This window comes from Calonectris borealis, chromosome 8 (genome assembly GCF_964195595.1).
Source record: "Calonectris borealis chromosome 8, bCalBor7.hap1.2, whole genome shotgun sequence".
NCBI lineage: Eukaryota > Metazoa > Chordata > Aves > Procellariiformes > Procellariidae > Calonectris > Calonectris borealis.
In genome coordinates this window covers 6465342-6484924 of record NC_134319.1, presented here as the reverse complement: position 1 = coordinate 6484924, position 19583 = coordinate 6465342, and the positions used below count along the sequence as shown (strand labels likewise).

General features: G+C 37.6%; 1 protein-coding gene across 2 annotated transcripts; it reads right to left on the bottom strand.

Moving 5' to 3' along the window:
- Positions 1–1653: 1653 nt before the first annotated feature.
- On the bottom strand, positions 1654–19495 carry NDC1 (NDC1 transmembrane nucleoporin). 2 transcript variants are annotated; one of them, XM_075155727.1, is made up of 18 exons: positions 19350–19495; positions 19135–19255; positions 17801–17902; positions 17277–17451; positions 16642–16780; positions 15092–15200; positions 13532–13583; positions 12802–12934; positions 10497–10589; positions 9114–9195; positions 8051–8206; positions 6704–6976; positions 6452–6570; positions 6167–6217; positions 5039–5102; positions 3701–3801; positions 2579–2739; positions 1654–1733 (listed from the first exon to the last, which is right to left on the bottom strand). In XM_075155727.1, exons 1-18 carry the CDS (start codon positions 19389–19391, stop codon positions 1670–1672), a joined length of 2037 nt encoding a protein of 678 aa, XP_075011828.1. In that variant the 5' UTR covers positions 19392–19495; the 3' UTR covers positions 1654–1669. The 2 variants fall into 2 exon arrangements, with proteins under 2 accessions (XP_075011828.1, XP_075011829.1); XM_075155728.1 differs by having other exon boundaries at positions 6704–6958; positions 19350–19490.
- Positions 19496–19583: the final 88 nt, after the last annotated feature.

Below are 19583 nucleotides of genomic sequence, written 5' to 3'. Positions count from 1 at the left end.
CAATAAAAAAACCGCCCAAAATATTCTGCACCTGTTTAAATGCATGAAAAACATATTTGAAACTTTTGGCCGAAGTATTTGGGTCAACAGTTAGACCCGAGGTACTAGCTAAAGCACCATTTTAACTCCAGGTGCACACTGCAATACCAGAAAATAAGCAAATTAAATTATTTAATAAACCAGGCAGGCAAGAGGCTTTTATGTAACAGTCAAACTGGTGGTAGAAGTTAAGCTTGGAGAAGCTTTAAAAGACTTTGTGCTTAACCTTTAAACACAATGAAAGACAGTCCATCACCTTATGGTGTTTGCTGGAACCATAAGGAACACAAAAGGAACAGTATAGTTCCAATATCCATGATCACATCTGACACATGCAGTGCCTGCGTTACAAGAAAAGTACGTGTCTCTGTACTGACGAAAGCAATATGCAGGTCTCATTGTAGATTTGTTTTTTAATTTTACTCAAAAACCTTACAGGCTCCCTAAAGAATTATTAGCATACAACCACTCACTATCAGCTGATCACTTCATTGCACCAATGTAACTGACACTGTGGCCATCTTCAGATCTCAGGTCCTCTAGCAGAAAAAAACAACCAAAACCCCATAGGACTAATAGTACTGAAGAGAATGGAAGGAAAATGATCCAAATTTTGTTTCCCTGTATCACACTAAATTCATTTGCAAGACCATCTAGCTTACTTTTATCTCAAGGAAATTACAGTAAGGTACTGCAGCTACATCTAAGCACTTCATACTCCATACATATTTTCTAGTGTAGATATCACAATAACTGGAGTCAGTTTAAAAATTGAGTAGTTAGTTTTCAAACAATTTGGACAGGTTTACTTCCAGATAAGAAGTTTAAAAAAATGCTTTTAAAAAGTCATAGTTTTCACCAGAAGCTACCAATAATGTATATTATTTTGAAAAAGTTGGATGTGCTACAAACATCCTTCCTATCCACCTTAACAGAAAGCTGTTGATCCAAACTTTAATTCACAATATCATTACTTGGAGTTTTACTAAATGCCATAATGTTCCTGTACGTCTCAGCGTAGATCAGAACTTCGTTTCCTAGGTCACCTTAAAGATAAAATCCAAGCTGCTGGCTTTTCAAGCAGTATTTGTGTCTTACCAATGCCTTCCTGCACACCCATTTTACTCTGAAGGAATATTTCCATCTTACAGAAGAGTAGCATGTTTTATTCCTGGGCACATCTGTTTCATACTCTTAAAGTACACACTTCATCTGCACTAAAAGTGTTATCAACTAAATTTATGAAACACTTAGGCACACTAAGTATCTGTGTAAATCTTTACTCAGCCCTTTCACAGGAAAGGGTAGGAAAAGAATAGATCGTGAAACACAGTGAAGGATCTGAGTGGCAAAGGAACTCCGATAATCTCAAATGTCATAGTCTTACATAAAATAAGAACTGACACTTTCTCATTTGTAAGTGATATTAAAAGAAGGCAAGATGAATTTTAAAAAAGTTTTATTATACAAAAGATGATCCAAACCCAGAAGAGCTCTTCTAAGAGTTTTATTCTGTGACTTGTACTTCCATATGCTTTTCCAACAAGCCAAGATAAAAAGGCTCATTAGTCCCACTTTCTTCTTACCAAGAGTGTTGAAAAAAAAAACCGTAGCTGCATCAAAATGTTATTTATTCTTTGTATTCCAAGAATTGCTGAAGTCTTTTCTTATGTTCTGCAGACACTTGCACTGCACTAAAAACAACAAATGCAGAACATAAGATTTTACATTAAATGTAATACACCACAAAAATAAAGCCTCGTGCCAAAATTAAATATACATTGAAATCAACAATTACACTGAAGCTAAATTTTAGAAAACCCAGTTGTACAAAAAACCTACATTCCAAGAAAAAGACAAAAAAAGTATATTAACCCTTAAAACTGTCAATTCTTAACCTCAACAGCTTCCACTACTAAAAGACACTTGTCTGGAGAAAACTAGCCTATTTCCTTAACTTTAAACACACACAAGCAATTGTTTAACTTGCAAGAATGATTTAGGTAAGAAAGAATCTCTTAAAATGATCTCTCCTGTATATCTAGCACTTCCAAACTGAGTAACATTTCATCCCCACGAGGAATGATGGGCAGATACTGCAGGAAGTTTCAGTCCCACATATTCAGAGGCCAAGTATGAAAGTTTGCGGAGAAAGAGCCATCAGACAACCAAGCAGAAAGGGAATTTGATTATTTGGACTCTTCATAGGATTCCCAGGATTCTCTCTCTACAGACAATTGTCTCCAATTGATTTATTTTCTTTTCAACAGCTAAGATTTATTAAACAAGTGGTATTCATGGCCTGCTTCTAAAGAGTTCATGAAAAGTCACTAAGAAAAATTGCCCAGAAATCTATGAATAATAAGTTTCTAAGGGGGACCATATATCTACACAAGAATTTTTTAAGGTTCACAAGTCAAAAAATACAAAAATACCATGTTAGAATAATGACCTGAAGGGATTTTTGCCCAAACTTCCCTTTTCACAGGTCCTACAGTAACATTAATTAAAACTAAATTTAGCAAGCAAGCAATCTTACTTCAAGTGTTCTCCAAAGACAGTAGTTATCCGGTATAGTGCTGTTTTCAGAGATGCTCTAAGTGCAAATCGTAGCGTTTTGTAGGATGTGTCCGCCAGACTTCCTGAAATCCTGGGGGGCTTGCTAGAAACATGAGGCAGTTTGAAATGTCTGTCTACAACCTGATTGAGAAAAGCATAAATGAACTTGTTTCATCTGTTCGATTCATAATGTAACCAGCAACATGTTATTATGCCAAATAAAGCAAACAGAAATTGCAAGTTCAGAAATTCCACCAAGACACACAAAAATGTATTGGAGACTGAGCCTGACCTTGCATTTCCTGGCCATCAAAGTGAACACAGAACCAAGTTCTGTGAAATAAGATTGTCTGTTAATGAGTCTTAAATGCTAAGTACAGCACATGCTGCAGTACAAATACAATTCTGTCCTGTATTATGACTTGTTTCTTTCAGAAACAAGGGTATTGGTTTTCCCCCCCACCCCCTGGTGCCTGTTCTTGGAATAAATGACTTACACTGAAGAATAACAACCTCTAAATTCTTTTCAAGAATCTCCATTAAGGCAGTGTAAAATGATTATGTCAATAGGACACGCATAGCCTTGGAAACAAATCTAGATTTTTTTTTAAAATACACATTATACAAACATCAGTAATTTGAGAGTAATGTCTTAGTATTAGTAGAGAAACACCACACAGATCTTATCTCCTGTGATTTGCAATGTCTCCAAGCGCTCCAGGTTGCACAAGGAATTGCATACAGCCAAATAAAGATGAAGTCCTAACTATGCATAAAAAATAGTATTATAATTGCTGCATCCCTGAAATAAGGTCTTTAACAGAGCATATAGTGACTTTTTTTTTTAAATTAAACATTCCATTAAAAACATGCTTTCTACTTCTACATTTTAAAAACCTAACAAGGTTTTTATTCAGCTGTTTCATAATGCACACAGTGGCAACTAGCTGTTTTGTTTAGATTAACTGCAGAAGAGAAGCCATTTACAGTGGTAACAACTTGAATGTTATGACTGGTCAGCAATGTCAAAATATAAAATTAACAAAACCCCTTCTCTTCTCCTAAACTTGTTCTGCAGTAAGGAAAAGTTAACATTTTTTACCTCCTGAAGAGTCAGTAAAGTATTCAGGATAGCTGGCAGTGTAGTTTGGACAACTCCAAATCGGTCTTCAGTAAAGGAGGCTGCTACCAAATGAGACAGACCTTTAAAAAAAAAAAAGTTTGCTATAATTACTGAATTCTCAACTTCTGAAGCATTAACAAAAGATCACGGTTTGACTGAAGATTCTACTAGTGTGGTGGAATTCTTCAGGACTTACTGCAGCCAGATGACAGTTACCTCAGCTTTGGCTTGCTTCAGGATTAAACCAGTCATTGGTTTGACAGGTGTACAATAGTTCAAGGTTGATGATAATGCAAGAGAGATTACATATAAAATAAATTTTAAAAAAAGCATTGGCTCCCTCTTTCCACTGCTCTGGAGCTGTACCTGACATCAACCAAGAGACAGGACCGATTACACAATTCTTCTAGCCATACGCAATCATTTCCAGATCACTTAACTTTCTTTGTTCAGCTTGTATGAGGAGAACTCTCTACTGCTTTGAGGGAAACCTTGACTTAGCTTTAAACCCCTTCTCAGTTTACTTGTTTATCATATTTTTAAAAATTACAGCCTAGCCCTCTGCCCTTAGTTAAAACACAAATGGTATTCCTGCTTTTCTGCAAACTCTAGATGCGATTCCCACCTCCTGACTCTATATGTCCCAACTCATCACCTTCAATCTGACACAGCCTGGCATATCTGCCCATAAACCATATAATCTAGGAAAAAAGATAATCTTTTGCACAGACAAATCTAATAAAAGATTCTATCACTACTGGTATTTGCTCATGACTTTGAAACAGACAAGAAAATCCCGTAGTGCAACCACATACCGTCATTGTTCTTCTAATTCTCTGCAGACCATCTTTTTGCATTTATTTGTCAATACCTGTCACTACCTGAGTGCCTCCCTCCCTCCCTCCTTCCCTCAACTCTCCGTGATTAACAGAGAAAGACCTGGAACCTTTAGTCAGAAAAGCTGTTGTAAAGAGACATCATAAATCTGTTACCGAGGAAAAAAAAAAATTGTAAAAGTGATATATAGGTTCATGTGGGAGAGAAGCAACAGAAATCAAGTTTAGGAATCTCTACCAAACGTCTGCAGAACATAAACCAAGAGATCTCGCATGGGATCTCAAAACTAACACGTGAATTAGACCTTTATTCATGTTGGTATCATGCAGTCAGGGTTTGGAAATGCAGTTGGGTTTTTGTCAAAATAGATTCAAAGATTTCTCTTCCGTTACATTTATAAAGCACAGAGCCCCAGAAACCTGGAATCGGATCCTTTTAGTTGTAGTTTCATGAGCCAGAGTGGGAATAGAAACTGCTCACCTTCCAAAGCCCAGATGTGCATTTGGGCATCAGAGAAGACAGCTTGGATGGAGGCTTCTGGGTGCTGAGAAGAAATCAAAGCATTCTGAGTGCACTTTATAAATAATATCACCAAAATTGCAGGTTTCAATTAAGGTATTACACATTTGACAGGGTCACGTCCCTCCCCTCAGTAAAGACCTGCGAGGCTGACAGATCTCAGGGAATACCCAGAAAAATCTGATCTTTTAAGAAACTAAAATTCTTTTTGCACAGGAGCTGCCCACAAAGCTACAGCTACGGTTGGGACTTCCATAAAAAAAAGTGTATCAGCTAAATAGTTTTCAAGGGCTAAATGGGCAATACAATTCCCCCAGGCCTACTTCATTATCTTGCTTGCCTCGGTCTCTGCTCCAGTCTGTAACTGACCAGAAAACACTGCTGTACATGTAAGCGTAAACCACTATCATATATGCAGAAAAGATCTGCATATAAAAATATAATCTCTACTTGCAGGAAACATTTAAATCCCTGAAAAACAAAGACCTAAAGAAGGGGGAATGCTTCAGTAAAACTTAATTGAGTTATTGTTCAATTATGCTAAGGGAAATATAAAATTGTTTTTCTATGTAAATACTATGCAAATTTAGTTTAAGTGTTCAAGTCACCTGAAAAGTTGTAGTAATATTAGCACCAATATTTCATAAGGAGAAATTCCCAACATTCTAGCTACCACTTCTCCCACAAAGGAAAACTATAAAGAATTCATTTGGTACACTGACCTAAAAAAAGGTAGTTAACTGAATTTTAACATTAACTAGAAGCCGTGTCATCTTACAATTAGTATACCGAGACAATTGCATTTAAGTTCTTAGTTGTGTTTTACTAGTACACGATGCTTTAAGCAAAATGCAGTTTATAATCAGATGAGTTTAAACAAGTACTATTATTATTTTTTATGCATATGGGATACTCCTGCTATGAAACTCAGAGTAAGTACGAAGTTGTACTTATGGAAAAACTTAGATTAAAAGAAAGGTTTTAGAACTGTTACTATGTGCAAAAGGTACATAGTGCCACAGCAGAACCCATACGCTCATGCATTTCTAGTCCATGCTGCTCAGTCACAAAACACAAGACCATGATTACCTTGCTGAAGAAATACATTATCAGCACTCGTTTTGACAAAAAGTTTTTTATCTGGAAAGAAACAAAAGATTAAATATAATCTGTATTTGTCCGAAGGTATGCACAGTTGGCCCTCCTCAACTCTTCTCACAGCATAAAGGGATTGGGGGGTTAGGGGAAGGATTTTTTTTTTTTATGTAAGCTAATTGGAGAAGGACATATTCATTAACAAAAATGGAAAGTTCTTTCAGAAGAAAGAACACCTAAGCTGCACTGGCTGTAACCTATCTGCAACTTTTACTCTACCTGTTCTTGCTTGTTCTGAAGCCATGTATAAATAAAGCTTGGTTGTACTGCCTCACTGCCAACTCTTGCAGCAGAGAGCACTGGGAAGGATTCGTGCTGGGAACCATCCGTTTGCAGATCTACAAGAGAAATACAGTATCTTCAGAAAAACTGGTTACTGTCACTTTAACCCTCAAGATACAGATCTCTATTGACATACTTACTACACTTACGACTACAAGGCTAAAACCAGTGCTGTGGAAAAATCTCTACCTGAACCTGATGTCCACAGCTTTGGTCCCCTTCTTATAAGATGAGGGCTTTGGGCTGATCCATGCCAAGGAGAGTTTACATCCAGAATTCCCATCTTGCAATTTAAAGCAGGTGAGCTGAAAGGCGAACCAACATCAGACCCAGGCAATGTCTTTAAAGGCATTAGGGATGATTTAACCAGTGAAGACATGGAGGCTCTGGGAACGATATTAGACCTCTGTGACTGAAAAGACATGTCTTCTGTCACAACGGCTCCTAATGACAAAGAACACACTGCATGAAGACAAACAGGCTGGCACATATGAAACAAAAGATGGTTTTGTTATTTGATTGCTATTTCAACAACCTCTCTATCATTAGAGCTTTTATTAAAGGACATTGTTTCCACTGTGGTTTTGCAAAGAAGTACACATCCACATGAGCATGAAGTGTTTTAGAAGTTCATCAGTTTAAGAACAGCAAGTGATGAGAAGGATCCCTGTGGATTTATTTATTTTTCTCCTTTTGCCAGCTAGCATTACTACGCCCTGGTATGTATCTACAGAAAGTGTGCTTTTAGGATTAAGTACTAGAAAAAAGGCTACCTATAGAAGAATGGCAATTCTTTCCGATTCTGCTTGGTATGTAAGAAAAGACACGTCAGTCACAAAATCCAAGGAACAGCAGCACTAGAAGAAATTCACCTCTGACACACCAAGTCCCCTGCTGTTCCCAGGGCACTGGTATCCTAGGCACTGACTGCTAAGAGATTCTATTACCTGGCACCCCCTGTGCTAACACAGCTCTGCTGCCAGGAACGATGCCTAAGCCTGGCATGTAAAACACCTGAAATGCTTGCAGGCTGCACACATCTCACATCAGACTGGCTCTTCTTACACTACAGTGATATCAGTGAATCACACAAACATATTCAAAGTCCCCACAACAATAAAGCAAAAACTAATTTTACCACCGTAAACTAATCATAAGAGCAGCCATGCAAATTACAAAGCATCTCTTGGCAAGACTTAAGTTCTCCCTGTATTAGGTTCAACCACTTACTAAAACTGCAATAATTAGACTTTCTTAATTCACGCAAGTGTGGAAAAAATACTGTACTGAACATAACATCATGCAAAGTAAACAACTGAATAAACATGGTCTTTCCAAGTTTTCTAGTTATTTTGGGATTATTTCAACAAGAATACCTAAAATAAAATTGAGAGAGAGACCTTTTTTTGTTTGCATTTATTTGCAGAAAACCCTGTGACTTATTTTCCCCACACAACTTAATTGAGACTAACGTACCTATGTAATTTATTGGTACTTTCACGCTTTACAAACTATCATGAGCGTTTCCTCATGTACCTGGAGTCTGTGGAGATACTTTCAGCTCTCCTGCTGGCTGCTTTGCTCTCCCGTTTGCTGCTGCAGCTTCCTGCTGTGTGATCAGCCTCTGGGTCAGATCACTCAGAAGACTCAAACACTCCCTTGATATCGCAGTCCAGTTGTGCGGGTGCCCACCTAGCAGTATGCACGCAAAAAGGAAATGCAGTAAGTATGTTTAACCCAGATGCTCATCCTTGTATCTATTCTGACACCGCCCATAAGCTTCAAAGATTATAGTACCACTCCATTTCTAAAAAAAACACAGTGCATTTTCACTGCGACAGTTTATTTGTACTGAGAGGAAGATGAAAACATGGACAGACTCTATCCTCCTGTCAATGGATAACTCTAAAAGACTTTAGTGAAATCTCTAAAAGACTTTAGTGAAACCCACTAAGCAAGCAGGAAAAACAGGCAGTTCAGCCCATCAGATCTGAAATCACTAAACAATTAAAATGAACAAAGTAATATCAATGGTGACGGTAAACAGTTTTGAAGTAGTACAAACACCAGAATTCCTGATGAGGTGTAACAAAAAGTTCCTGAAGGCTTTCAAGCAGTTTTAATTGACCTTCTCTGCCATACCTTTGTATATAGCAAGAGGCTTGAGTACTAATTGAAATTATAGCCGTTGTTTGCTTTCACAACTCTAGTGGTGACTCACTATTTATGCTTGATTTCACTCACTCACATCTCAACATTAGGCTTTCATACCCTTCTGTTAGATTATTCAGTTTGGACTATTTGACTGGTGGTGTCAAAAGGACCCTGCTTTCAATACCCTAAGACCTGTGTTTCCTCATGGTTGTCATTTAAATCAAACAGCAGGCACCAGGATTTGTTGAGTTTAGTAGATGAAACAACATGAATATAGATAATTAAGCATCCTTTTAGAAAAGGCATCATGGGGATACTTTTACTTATGAGGCCTTCTGGCTTATGTAGCATGCGTCACAGCATTAAATAACTTGTAAAAGCATTTGACTAACACTTAAAAAAAAAAAAAGAAAAAGAATCAATATGAAATAGTTTTTATAATTACCTGGCTGACTAAGGCTAAAGACTTCCTGTCGTCGAACAGGAGAATATTGGGAAAGTAACATCAAGTCTTGTAAGGCTAAAAACTACAAAGAAAGGCAAATATTTTAGTGCATGCGAAGTCCAATGTATTTCCTTAAAAAATGTAGTTATCCACACAAAAGCAAACCCTAACAAAGAATGAGTTCACACAGACTAAAACCAGCCACGTAACAGAAAAAGAAAGAAGGCAAAGGACTGCACACATCCCTAGAACCACTCTGGATGGGACTGCTGAGTTAGTAAGAGCTTCAGAGAACTTTACTGGTAAGTCATTTCTTTGGAGTTAAAGAAGATCTAACACAATTTTTTATCTTAACAGCTAGCAGCTCAGACAGAAAGAACCTAAGATGCAAAAAAGTCTAAGGAAAGAACTGTTTTTACAAGCCAGAGCTCAACTACACAGTATGCCATATAGTACTGGACCTAATACTGCTTTTTCATGTGATTAAGTAGTTAATGTGGCAAACCAAAAATAACCAGATTTTTCCCACTATGCAAGATACAATTATAAATTACACACTGTAGTAACAGCCGAGATTGTAAATTAGACTTTCTCTACCTTTAACTGTGCTGTGTTCGACTCTTCCCCACCCATCCTTTGATAGCACATCAAAGCTTAAAAAAGGATTCAAATGGATTGCAGCCTATTATATCTCCGGTCTTATTAGAGATCTGTATAACCAGTAAACGTGGATTTTGCACATGCAGGAGAATATTCTTATCTTTATTGACATAATACTTCTTACATGAGGTCTCCAATTTTTAAGTATTGTAACAGTAAATCCCGTTAATGATTACCATAGTCAGACCAAAATTACTCTCACAGATTTTAAGTAGCTTTTTAGGATTGTCTTTTTAAAAAGCAAAATCCAATTTCCAACATAAATATGGAAATAATTTTTTAATTTCAAGGGAGAACACACACGTAAGAACTCAAGCATAAGTAGCAGGGGCAAAGTATTAAGAGCGTACAAAGAGATAAAACACCTGTTTATGTGACAAAGACTCAAAGTTGAAAGAATTAAAAAGCCTGAATGTCACTACCCTTCTCTTTTAACGTCAGTACTCACTAACATACTTATGCTGCAGACAAATAGATCTTACCTCTAACTAAAAGAGTCTGTCTTCAGCTCAAAGTAACACAGTGTGGAGAGCACCAGCAGATGTCACTACTAAACAAGTTTTCACCACTAGGTGTGACTGCCTCCTCGAGTGTTCCGGGGCAGCTTTTTAAAGAACTGGCACCTCAGTTAAAATAACTGGTACCTAGAAGATCTGATTACGTGCCTTGAGAAACACCTTCTCGGCACACACCTAGCTGGGAAGATGGTGGGAATTCAGTTACCTTTATAACGAGGGGAGGGTTGCTGTTTAAGATTTTAGGCAGGCACTGGTCTGTCTCCTCAGCAAAAGTTGGCTGGACAGGAAAATGATGTGTCTAAATATAAACATCAGAAGTTGTGTTATACAGAGCAAAACACAAGAAAACCTTATGAAAGACCACACCTGAGCTGTCAGATGAACGATGAACTACAAAAGCACATACCGCATTGCTTCAACTTTCTGTAAACTAGCCTGAAGTCTCTAACATAGAAAGAAAAAGACTTTACGTTTAAAATTGAGAAATCTTAGAAAATCTTCCATGTACCCATATAATTTGTAGCTAGGGGCATCATATCATTATGAAAAGAAATTCCTCTAACCACATACCCGGGAAAAACTAGCGCCACCATATTCAGAAACAAGACTGAAATCTAAACTGTAATGTCTATCTTTAACAGCGTAACCACTCTGGTGAAGAATTGAGGGCTCTTTTAGCAAATAATAAAAGATTTTTTTACTTCTTCTTTTGCATTATTTCACTGATAAACTAGTGAATTCTTATTTTTATCACCATGACATTCATATTCTGTTTTAATAGAATTTTCTGTTTTAATAGAATTTCTGTTCTTGTGGCTACAACATTTAAAATGTAAATAGCAGCACTTAAATTGTATCAAACATTGCATCTTTTTAATGCTATTTAACATGGGCACAGATTATCTGTCAGTTTTGTATTACTGCACTACATATCATAGCTTTATTTTCCTCTGTTTCCAACTGCAAAATTGAAATTTGAGGTGTAGCGATTGCTTTCAAAGTGTTAATAAAGTGACTTCATGTGGACTAAGTTTACAATTTCTTTCCTGACTCTTCAGTTAACACTATGCAAATATTTACAAACAGCTTTGGAAGTTTTTTAGCTCGTTTAAAAAAAAAAAATCATGTGGAAAAACAAATTTTTTGTTCAACAGTCAAAAGGGCAAGGTCCATTTTCTACCTTCACAGCTGGATGTTTCTTTTGCCTTCCACAGTTTTATAAGCAATACAATAATTCCAGACATTGACACACAGTGTCCACTGGTACTTCAACTATTATCCTTTGAAACAGGTTGTTCACACCTTGGACCTGTCATTGGCGCTGTCTACGGATTCTGACACATCATTACGTCAGTTATGCTTGACTCATTGTTAATCTTTTCTCCAGTCACAACAACTAGACTTTTTTAATTAAAGCTAACACTCCAGCAAGGACTGTATGCCATTTCATTCCATAAGAGTGTTTTGCCAGGATTTAAACCTCGCTTTTTTTTCCTACTAATCTGCAGTCTAGTAATGTTTAAAAAAAAAAAAAAATCAAGTTAGATGAACAGTTTTTTCCTCTGTATTCTTTCAAAGAAATATCTGGATTTGTCAACAAAGATCAAGTCTTCTCCAGTTCTTTGTTGGCAAGACTTCTTTTTTTTCCTTTCTCTTCAATCACGGTCTTGCACTTATTCTAATATGATTCATTACATATTTAAACAGTCTTTTTTTAGCCATATTAATTTGTAATTTTATGATTGAATGAAAAAGCACAAGTGTCTAATTCCCAAGATTGTTAAAGTCTATTTTAATACTGCAGCCTGAATTAGATTACCATGTCTCTGCTTTGGAGAACTGTGTACTTTGATGGTTTGTTAAATTTGAGATTTCTAGAGCTTCACTCACAGAAAATTGACAGCATTTTGTTCTCTTTCCTATTGTAAAATTGGATTGAGAGCTATACAGTTTCCGGATATTATCTTGCCATGTAACCTGTAGCTGTTTGTCACAAGTCTTCAGCTAATCTCACGCTCAAATACAAAATCATTGCATGGAAGCACATGCAGAGACCAAGCCAGTAAGCCCTGCCAGTCACATATGGGCCCTGTGCTGGCTCATCTGTCTTTACACCTAAAGAGGACAAAGAATACGGTGCAGACTCCATGAAGCACAGTGTTTTTTTGTTAGGGTGGCCTCAACAGCATCTGCACAGATTTGACATCAAACATGAATAGGAGAAGGGGGACACGGAAAAAGAAATACAGGAGTAAGAAGAGGAGGTAGAAATAACAAAGCATCAATTTTGTAAGCAGCACAGGTTTGGCTTGCTATAAGGAGAGAAAGGGAAGGTCAGTTAACGCCCAGGCCTCTCCTGACTGTTCAGTTATCAGATATTATCTGTCGTGCATGCTTTGAAAACTCAAAAATTCATAATAAGTTATTTCATAGTAAAACTGCTTTTGAAAAGAAAGTATTATCTGTGAAACACTGATGCTATACCTTTAGCACTGTCACTAAGTACTAACCTCTGTAGCATAGATTTTGAAGAGTAACCACGCAATGTACCAGGTAATCAGAAGAAATACGCCACATAACCAGGCATGGTAAAACAAGGAGAGATCCAATAAGCCAGTCAGAGTGTCAAGAGGATGCAATTTACTGCAGATAAAACAACCAAGAAGATATAAGTATTTTTATTATGGAAGATGTCTATAGTAAGCTGTTACAGTAGCAATAATTGCAAGACGAAAGTTGCATTTTTTGCAAAAATATGTTTGAAATATCATTTCTTTAATTTTTCAGTAACTGATGAAATGAAGTTAAGAAAAATTAATGAAATCAAGGAAAAGAGATAAATAACGATTACAGTTTTAGTCAATTAAGGTATTAAGACTTCATTTCCCTATTTTAAAACAAACGGTAGCCATATAAAAAGGAAGATATGCCCCCCTAAAACACAGAAAAGCAGATAAAACACACATATGAGATTTGCCTTTCTAATATCTTAGAGACTTAGAGATGAAGGAAACTAGAGAGGATTTCTTAATGACTATCTACAAGATGGTTCCTACAAGGGGATGTTTGTTCCTTTTGGATCCATTTCAGAAGCACCCAATGCTCCCCACGTTCTGTGTGGGGAAGCAGGGAACTGAGTCCTACTAGACACAAAGAACCAGCTGCTAAGCTGGACTTCTTCAGCGAAGGGAGCTGTCAGCAATATTCTCCTGCAAGTTTTCAGCACAAGGTACTACCTACCTGTCGATGTGAAGATCCATTGTGGTACTTATCCATACCTTTGGGATATAACCTAGGGGACCAAAAAGAAACACTGAAACAAATATGACACTGCAAAACACACACACAATAGGCCAAAAAGAAGACAAAAGTAGAATGCATGTATAGACAAGAGACTGGTCTTGTAACACGCGTGCACCAGGAAACGATCTGCCTTTGGGGTTTTTTTGTGTTGGTTTTTTTTTAAGAAATAGAAACAAGAGAATGAAAAAAGGCTTCAGGCCAGCAACTATACATTGGGAGATGTAGACCTTATCTCTTATGGCTAGCTTCTCAGCACTGAGTTATTTGTGTTTCTTCACTAACAAGAGGGTTAATAGTAATTTAATATTAATTTTCACTAGAGCTCAGGCAGCAGCAAAGTGCTTTTAAAGACTTAATGGAAACTGATATAGAACCACCATGCTTCTAATTTATCCCCTAATGTAAATAAAGTGGAAATAATTCTAGCATATTTTGACATCATTTAGGAGGATAATTACAACCATAACATAAACAAATCCTGATTTTTATAAAGTCCAGTGCAGTCATCTTCATCAGCACAGATTTTTTATCATAGTTTTAAAGACCAAACTTCATTTTCATACAGGAGGGAGCAATACTGCCTTTGTCTCCCCAGCTTCCTCCGAATAATATAAAGGGCACTTGAGAATAAAGCCAAAGTGTTAATTTTTACTTTAAAAATAGTGAAAATATAGCAACATTACATATAGTGAAGTCATGCCCACTGCTGGTATGTCACGTTCAGCTCTGTGATGCTACATTTCCAATACCAGGCAATGGAAGGAGCAGTCCAAGGCATAGAGATGTTTATCCATGTTAAAAAAAATTTGGGAATATTTAAAGAAAAAAGTGAATATAAATTACAGACTAAAACAAATTTTTTTTAATTGCACTGTGTTTTCAGACTTGCAATCTTTTTGTCACAAAACAGGATATGTATGTAAACAGTGGTCCCAAAGCATCAGGTTTTAAAATGTACACTTGTAAACCACCAGCTGATTAGAATTTGGTAGCTCCTCATACATGAAAGTTATTTCACAGCTGCCTGTAATAAAATTTCCTGCACAGAAGAAATCACCAGAGACAATAGTCTATGTTTTGGTACAGTGACCAAACACAGACTTCAGTTTAGAAAACTATTGTTCTCCACTCCCTTCTCCTTAGAATACTGTCATCATCTTATAATGTTATCAGCTAGACAATAAATTCTTATAGAAGGTGTTAATCTCTTTGGAGAAGAGACATTTCTCATATGCTAAACAGGCTTCTGTGAGGCTGTAAGAATTGCCATCATACAAATATTGCTGTGCCTTTTCTTACTGTTTTAGAGAGATGTTGGATCTCTTTATTTGTTTAAACAAGTCTATGTGCCTTCAGCAAGTTACCTGGGAGGCTGAAAAATAGTATAAAAGGCCTGACTGATTACAGATAAAGTTTTCAAAATACAGGAATTAAATTAAAAAAAAAAAAAAAAAAAAAAGAAAAAAAAAGAAAAGACAGCATTTCAGGAACCCTTACCAAAAAAGTAATATGCAACACAGAAGTTTCTAACAAAATATAGCGATTCCACACAACTGTGTTTAACAAGGAGAGGCAAAGATCTTCTGAAACGTAAGTACTTGTATTGCTAAAAAGAAACAAAAAAAATAGTTTAGTATTCTGCATTCAGAACAAATTAATGAAATGGTAACAAAAAAAAAAAAAAAGGGGCAAGGTACTTGAAAACCTGAAGTCTAGATGAATTAAAAAAATTAGTTTAAGGCAATTCCAGGTGTCACACTTATTATTTATTCTCCCGACCTCTTTCTGCCATTTTATTATCATCTCTAGTTCTCGTCCCTTCTCCTACTTGTGGCAGTATGAAAATGGAGGATGGGATAAATTGATCCTATACACAGGGGAACAAACTAGAAGAATGCTGTCTAATGCAAAATAAACAAAAAAAAACAAAGGCGGCATATTTAATCTACTAGATTTCGTTTAGATTAAAAGTGTTCCATTAAAATATAGGGAAAATTCAGACAAGCATGAGTTACAGAGTCAGTAATCCTCCAAGCAGCAAAACCAGTGTAACTCTGATGCCTTTGTCCATGCAAACAAATTATATGTCTTTCTAAACAACTAAAGCAAGCTGTCTGACACTGTATGCAAATGAAACTTGGCTAAGTTGGCTAAGTTGGCTTTCACTTGGCTAAGTTGCATTTAAAAAAAAAAAAAAGGAGAATTAACAATATTCAAATAATAGAATTTTTAAAAACACTATTAATTACAGCATTGCCAAAATGATGCTTGGTTTGCTGATAAACTGAATGGTCATCACTTAAATGTTTTCCACTGATACAAACAACCTTGTTTAAAGATTGCTAAATCTTTCCCTTTTGCCAAATTGGTTGGACTTTCTAAGTCTGGGAATCATGCAAAATTAATGGCTGCTGTGAGGCTACAGCAACAGAAGTAGTATTTTTAAAGTGATTTTTTGCAAGCCACTCCTCACCATTTCGCACTAGTACAGATTTCTGTAGAACTGCTAGAGCCCCCTCCAAAGGAATGAATGGAATTTCAGTTTCCATAGCACTACACACACGAACAAGCTTTGGATGATGAGCTTTAAGCAAGATTTAATGTGCTACTTAGACTTTAAGTGAGCTGGTACCCAGTTACCACTGATAATATGCTTTTTTTTCCTATTCTCAAGATCTTCAGCTTTTAGGTGACCCTTGTTGTCAGTTCCAGGAGTTAATATTCAGTTTGTGTATCTTGTCTCTTTCCTGTAGTTCACTTTCTGCAACGGTCCACCTCAGCCAGCTTTTAATGTGCACCAGAGGGGTGTAAATTTTATAGTCGCAGCATCCCGGATTTCTGTGTTCATTTGAAAGGAATTGAGCAGGAAGGAGGAATATGAACACTACCAGCATTTAAAGCTAACTGAGTGTATGGTTCATTTAATAGTGAAGGCATGCCAACAGACAGCTGCCACTGCCATATTAAAAAAATATAAACAATCAAGGCTTTTTTGATCACTGTTTTACTCAAACATGTCTTTCTGCAAACGTGTTTAAACCTCTTACCTGTATGATTGGAAACGGCAAATAATTCATATTGTTAATAAGATATAAAAGACTGTAACTGTATCCCATGAAAGCTCCAGAAAGTAGAAAAAAGAGGTGATACTCATTTAGGCACATCTGAGGAACAGCATTATCTAGACTAAAATAGAAAACTTAGAATTAATTCTGAGTTAAAAAAAAATAAAGTCATTCTAGCCTTAGGAAGTTCCAATCAGAAGTTTGATTTTACTTTCCTGATCAGTACATGTGGTGATATCTCAGTAATTTTTTTCTAAAGTAGGACTCTCACCACCTATTTCTGTAATTTATGCATGAGAATGCTTCTAATATTTACAAAATATGTCACATTAACCAGAAGACCAAGAATTAGTTCAAGTGACAACCAATTTGTCATCATTCAACTTTCCATTAAGAATCCTGGCAATTCAGTTTTTCTGGCCCAGTTATTTCTCTGTGCATTGTAACATTTACAAAGGAGGGTATTTCCTGTCCATTAATACAGGATATCAACATATAATTGCTTATTTTTGATAGTACTCAAATTTTAGTTTTTTATTTGAAAGAAGCCATCAGTAAATACATTTTACAATAGAAGTTCTTTGCATAATTTATTTTTAACACACACAAATAATTACCTTTCTGAAGGCGTACAGGCCACAGCAAGAAACTGGAACTTCCCTTTTGTCATAACTGCAGCGCACCAAGCAACCAACATTCCCATTACAGCATGAACAACCGAATGGATAACTTGCTGAGGGTGAATTATTTTTCCTATCAATGCTAATCGAGAGCATGGTATTGATGGCACAACTGTAAATAAAAGCCAAAAGTGAATTTTCATTTCTTACTAATAAAACCCTTCATTAAAAAAAAAAAGAAAAAGAAAAAAAAACCACCACTGTCAGCAAAGAACTTTTCACAGTTGGAATCAGTCACTAAATGATAAAGAAATCAATGAAGCGGCTCAGCTAAGAGGATCTCAGCCATGAGGTAAGTAGGAATCTGCGATGGTTTACTTAAAAATAAGCTTTGCGTATCGTCTATACTAATTTAAAAGGAAATCTACCAACGTTAAGTACATCGAATGTAAATACAAATCTCTTTAAATGGCCATCCTATTTAATTCGGGTATCACAGTGCAGCAGTTTACATAACCTACCTGCATAAAATTCAACGTTGAAGATGCTTATTACTAGTATCACCACAGAAATAAGGAGGATGCAAAAGATGACGTAGGAACTATATAAATCATTGAAAGAATCTAAAATAAAAAAAAAAAATTATTGCTCAGAAGATTGCAGCAACACAACAGTAACACAGTAAGTAAAAAGAACACTTAGGCAGTTAGCAATAATCCGCTATGTGCATAAAGGGGAGTAATGTTCAATGGACGCTATAATCTTATATCAGACCTGGCCAGCTGCACAACATTTCTGTGTAACAGCATATTTAAATTTCACAGAAACTATTTTACAGCCTTATAACTGGTTTTCTCATAAGTGTACACTCAGCATTTTGTTTTTTTAAAAAAAAAAAATTTCAAAGTGAATTAAACTATGGCTCAACTAACACAGCTTCCCTTCACTTAATAAAAGCTGCAACCATACAGCCACACTTAAAAGGTAAGACATTCCTTAGAGTAAATTGGTTTTGATTGGTTCTTTTGGGCTGTTGTACTTTCAAAGGGGAAAGGAAATCAAGTCTCTCTGCCGGGAGCAGCTAAATGATCACAGGTATCAAGCTTCCACCTAAACATCTCTCAGTTTTCTGTGTCTGCACTCGAAGGAAAGTTATTCTCACCATGTAGAGCGGCTATTTCAGGAATTTCACTCGTGATTCAACGCACCAAAGTTAGAGGAAACTTAAGCTCTTTATGCAAACAGCAGCTGCACAGGGGGGAAAGGGGAAGTGTGTCCAAGTACTTAGAACAGACAACCAAGTCACTTAACGTAATTTTTTCTCTGAAGAATATACTTACATCCGCTTGCAACAGTTATTTCTACCTAGGGAGGACTATGGCTATTATAGTTACAAGCAACACAGAAACTTATATTTCAAAGCCTAAAGACCATTCAGAAACACACCAAGTAGAAATATAACAGAACGCCACAGTCAGTTCCCATTATCTCAGACTGAGCCCAAAACGACCGATACGGAAAAAAAAAACCGCAAATATAAACATGTGACTGTAGAAATCCAAAAGCCTCAAAGGGCACCTTGTCAAATATTGCAGCAGAAACGATTTTATTTTATAAACGGATTTAAAATATTAACATCGGGTCACTTTGTGTACCAAAGCACACAAACAACCCCTGCTATGATCACAAAATCCAAGGGCCCCTCAGCAGCCCAGTCCCAGGCTGCTTCCCTCTCACCGCCGCGGCTGCAGTTCACGGCACGCTGCAACACCGCGTTCCGCGGCTCCCGCGCCTGCCCCCGGCCCCGACCGCCCCTGGCCGCCCGCCGCCCAGAGAGGGAGGCCGGAGCACCTACTCGAGATCCAGCGCAGCGGGTGGAAGGGGTCGAGGCCGCTGAGGACGACGAAGGCCGCGGTGCAGACGGGCAGCAGCAGCACGGACCAGGCGACGGCGGCCGCCACCCTCCAGCCCAGCACCTGAGGGAAGCAGAGCGTGAGGGGCCGCGGGGGACGGGGGGGGGGGGGGCGGCGGCGGCCGCCGCCGTCACCCCCTCTCAGGGCCCGCACTCACCTGGCGGAGCAGCGCCCGCTGCCGGCCCGCCCCCGCCTCCATGGCTGCGGCCCTGCCGCCCGCACCGCCGTTCAAAGTCTCCGCCGTTCAACGGCCACCCCCGCCGGCCTCACGCCACTTCCGCCGCACGCCGGGAGGCCGGACGGTCAGCAGCCAATGAGAGGCGCGCAGGCCCATTTTCCCCGCCCCCCGAGTGGAAGTGACGAGCCGGCTAGCGTAGGAGGACTACAAGTC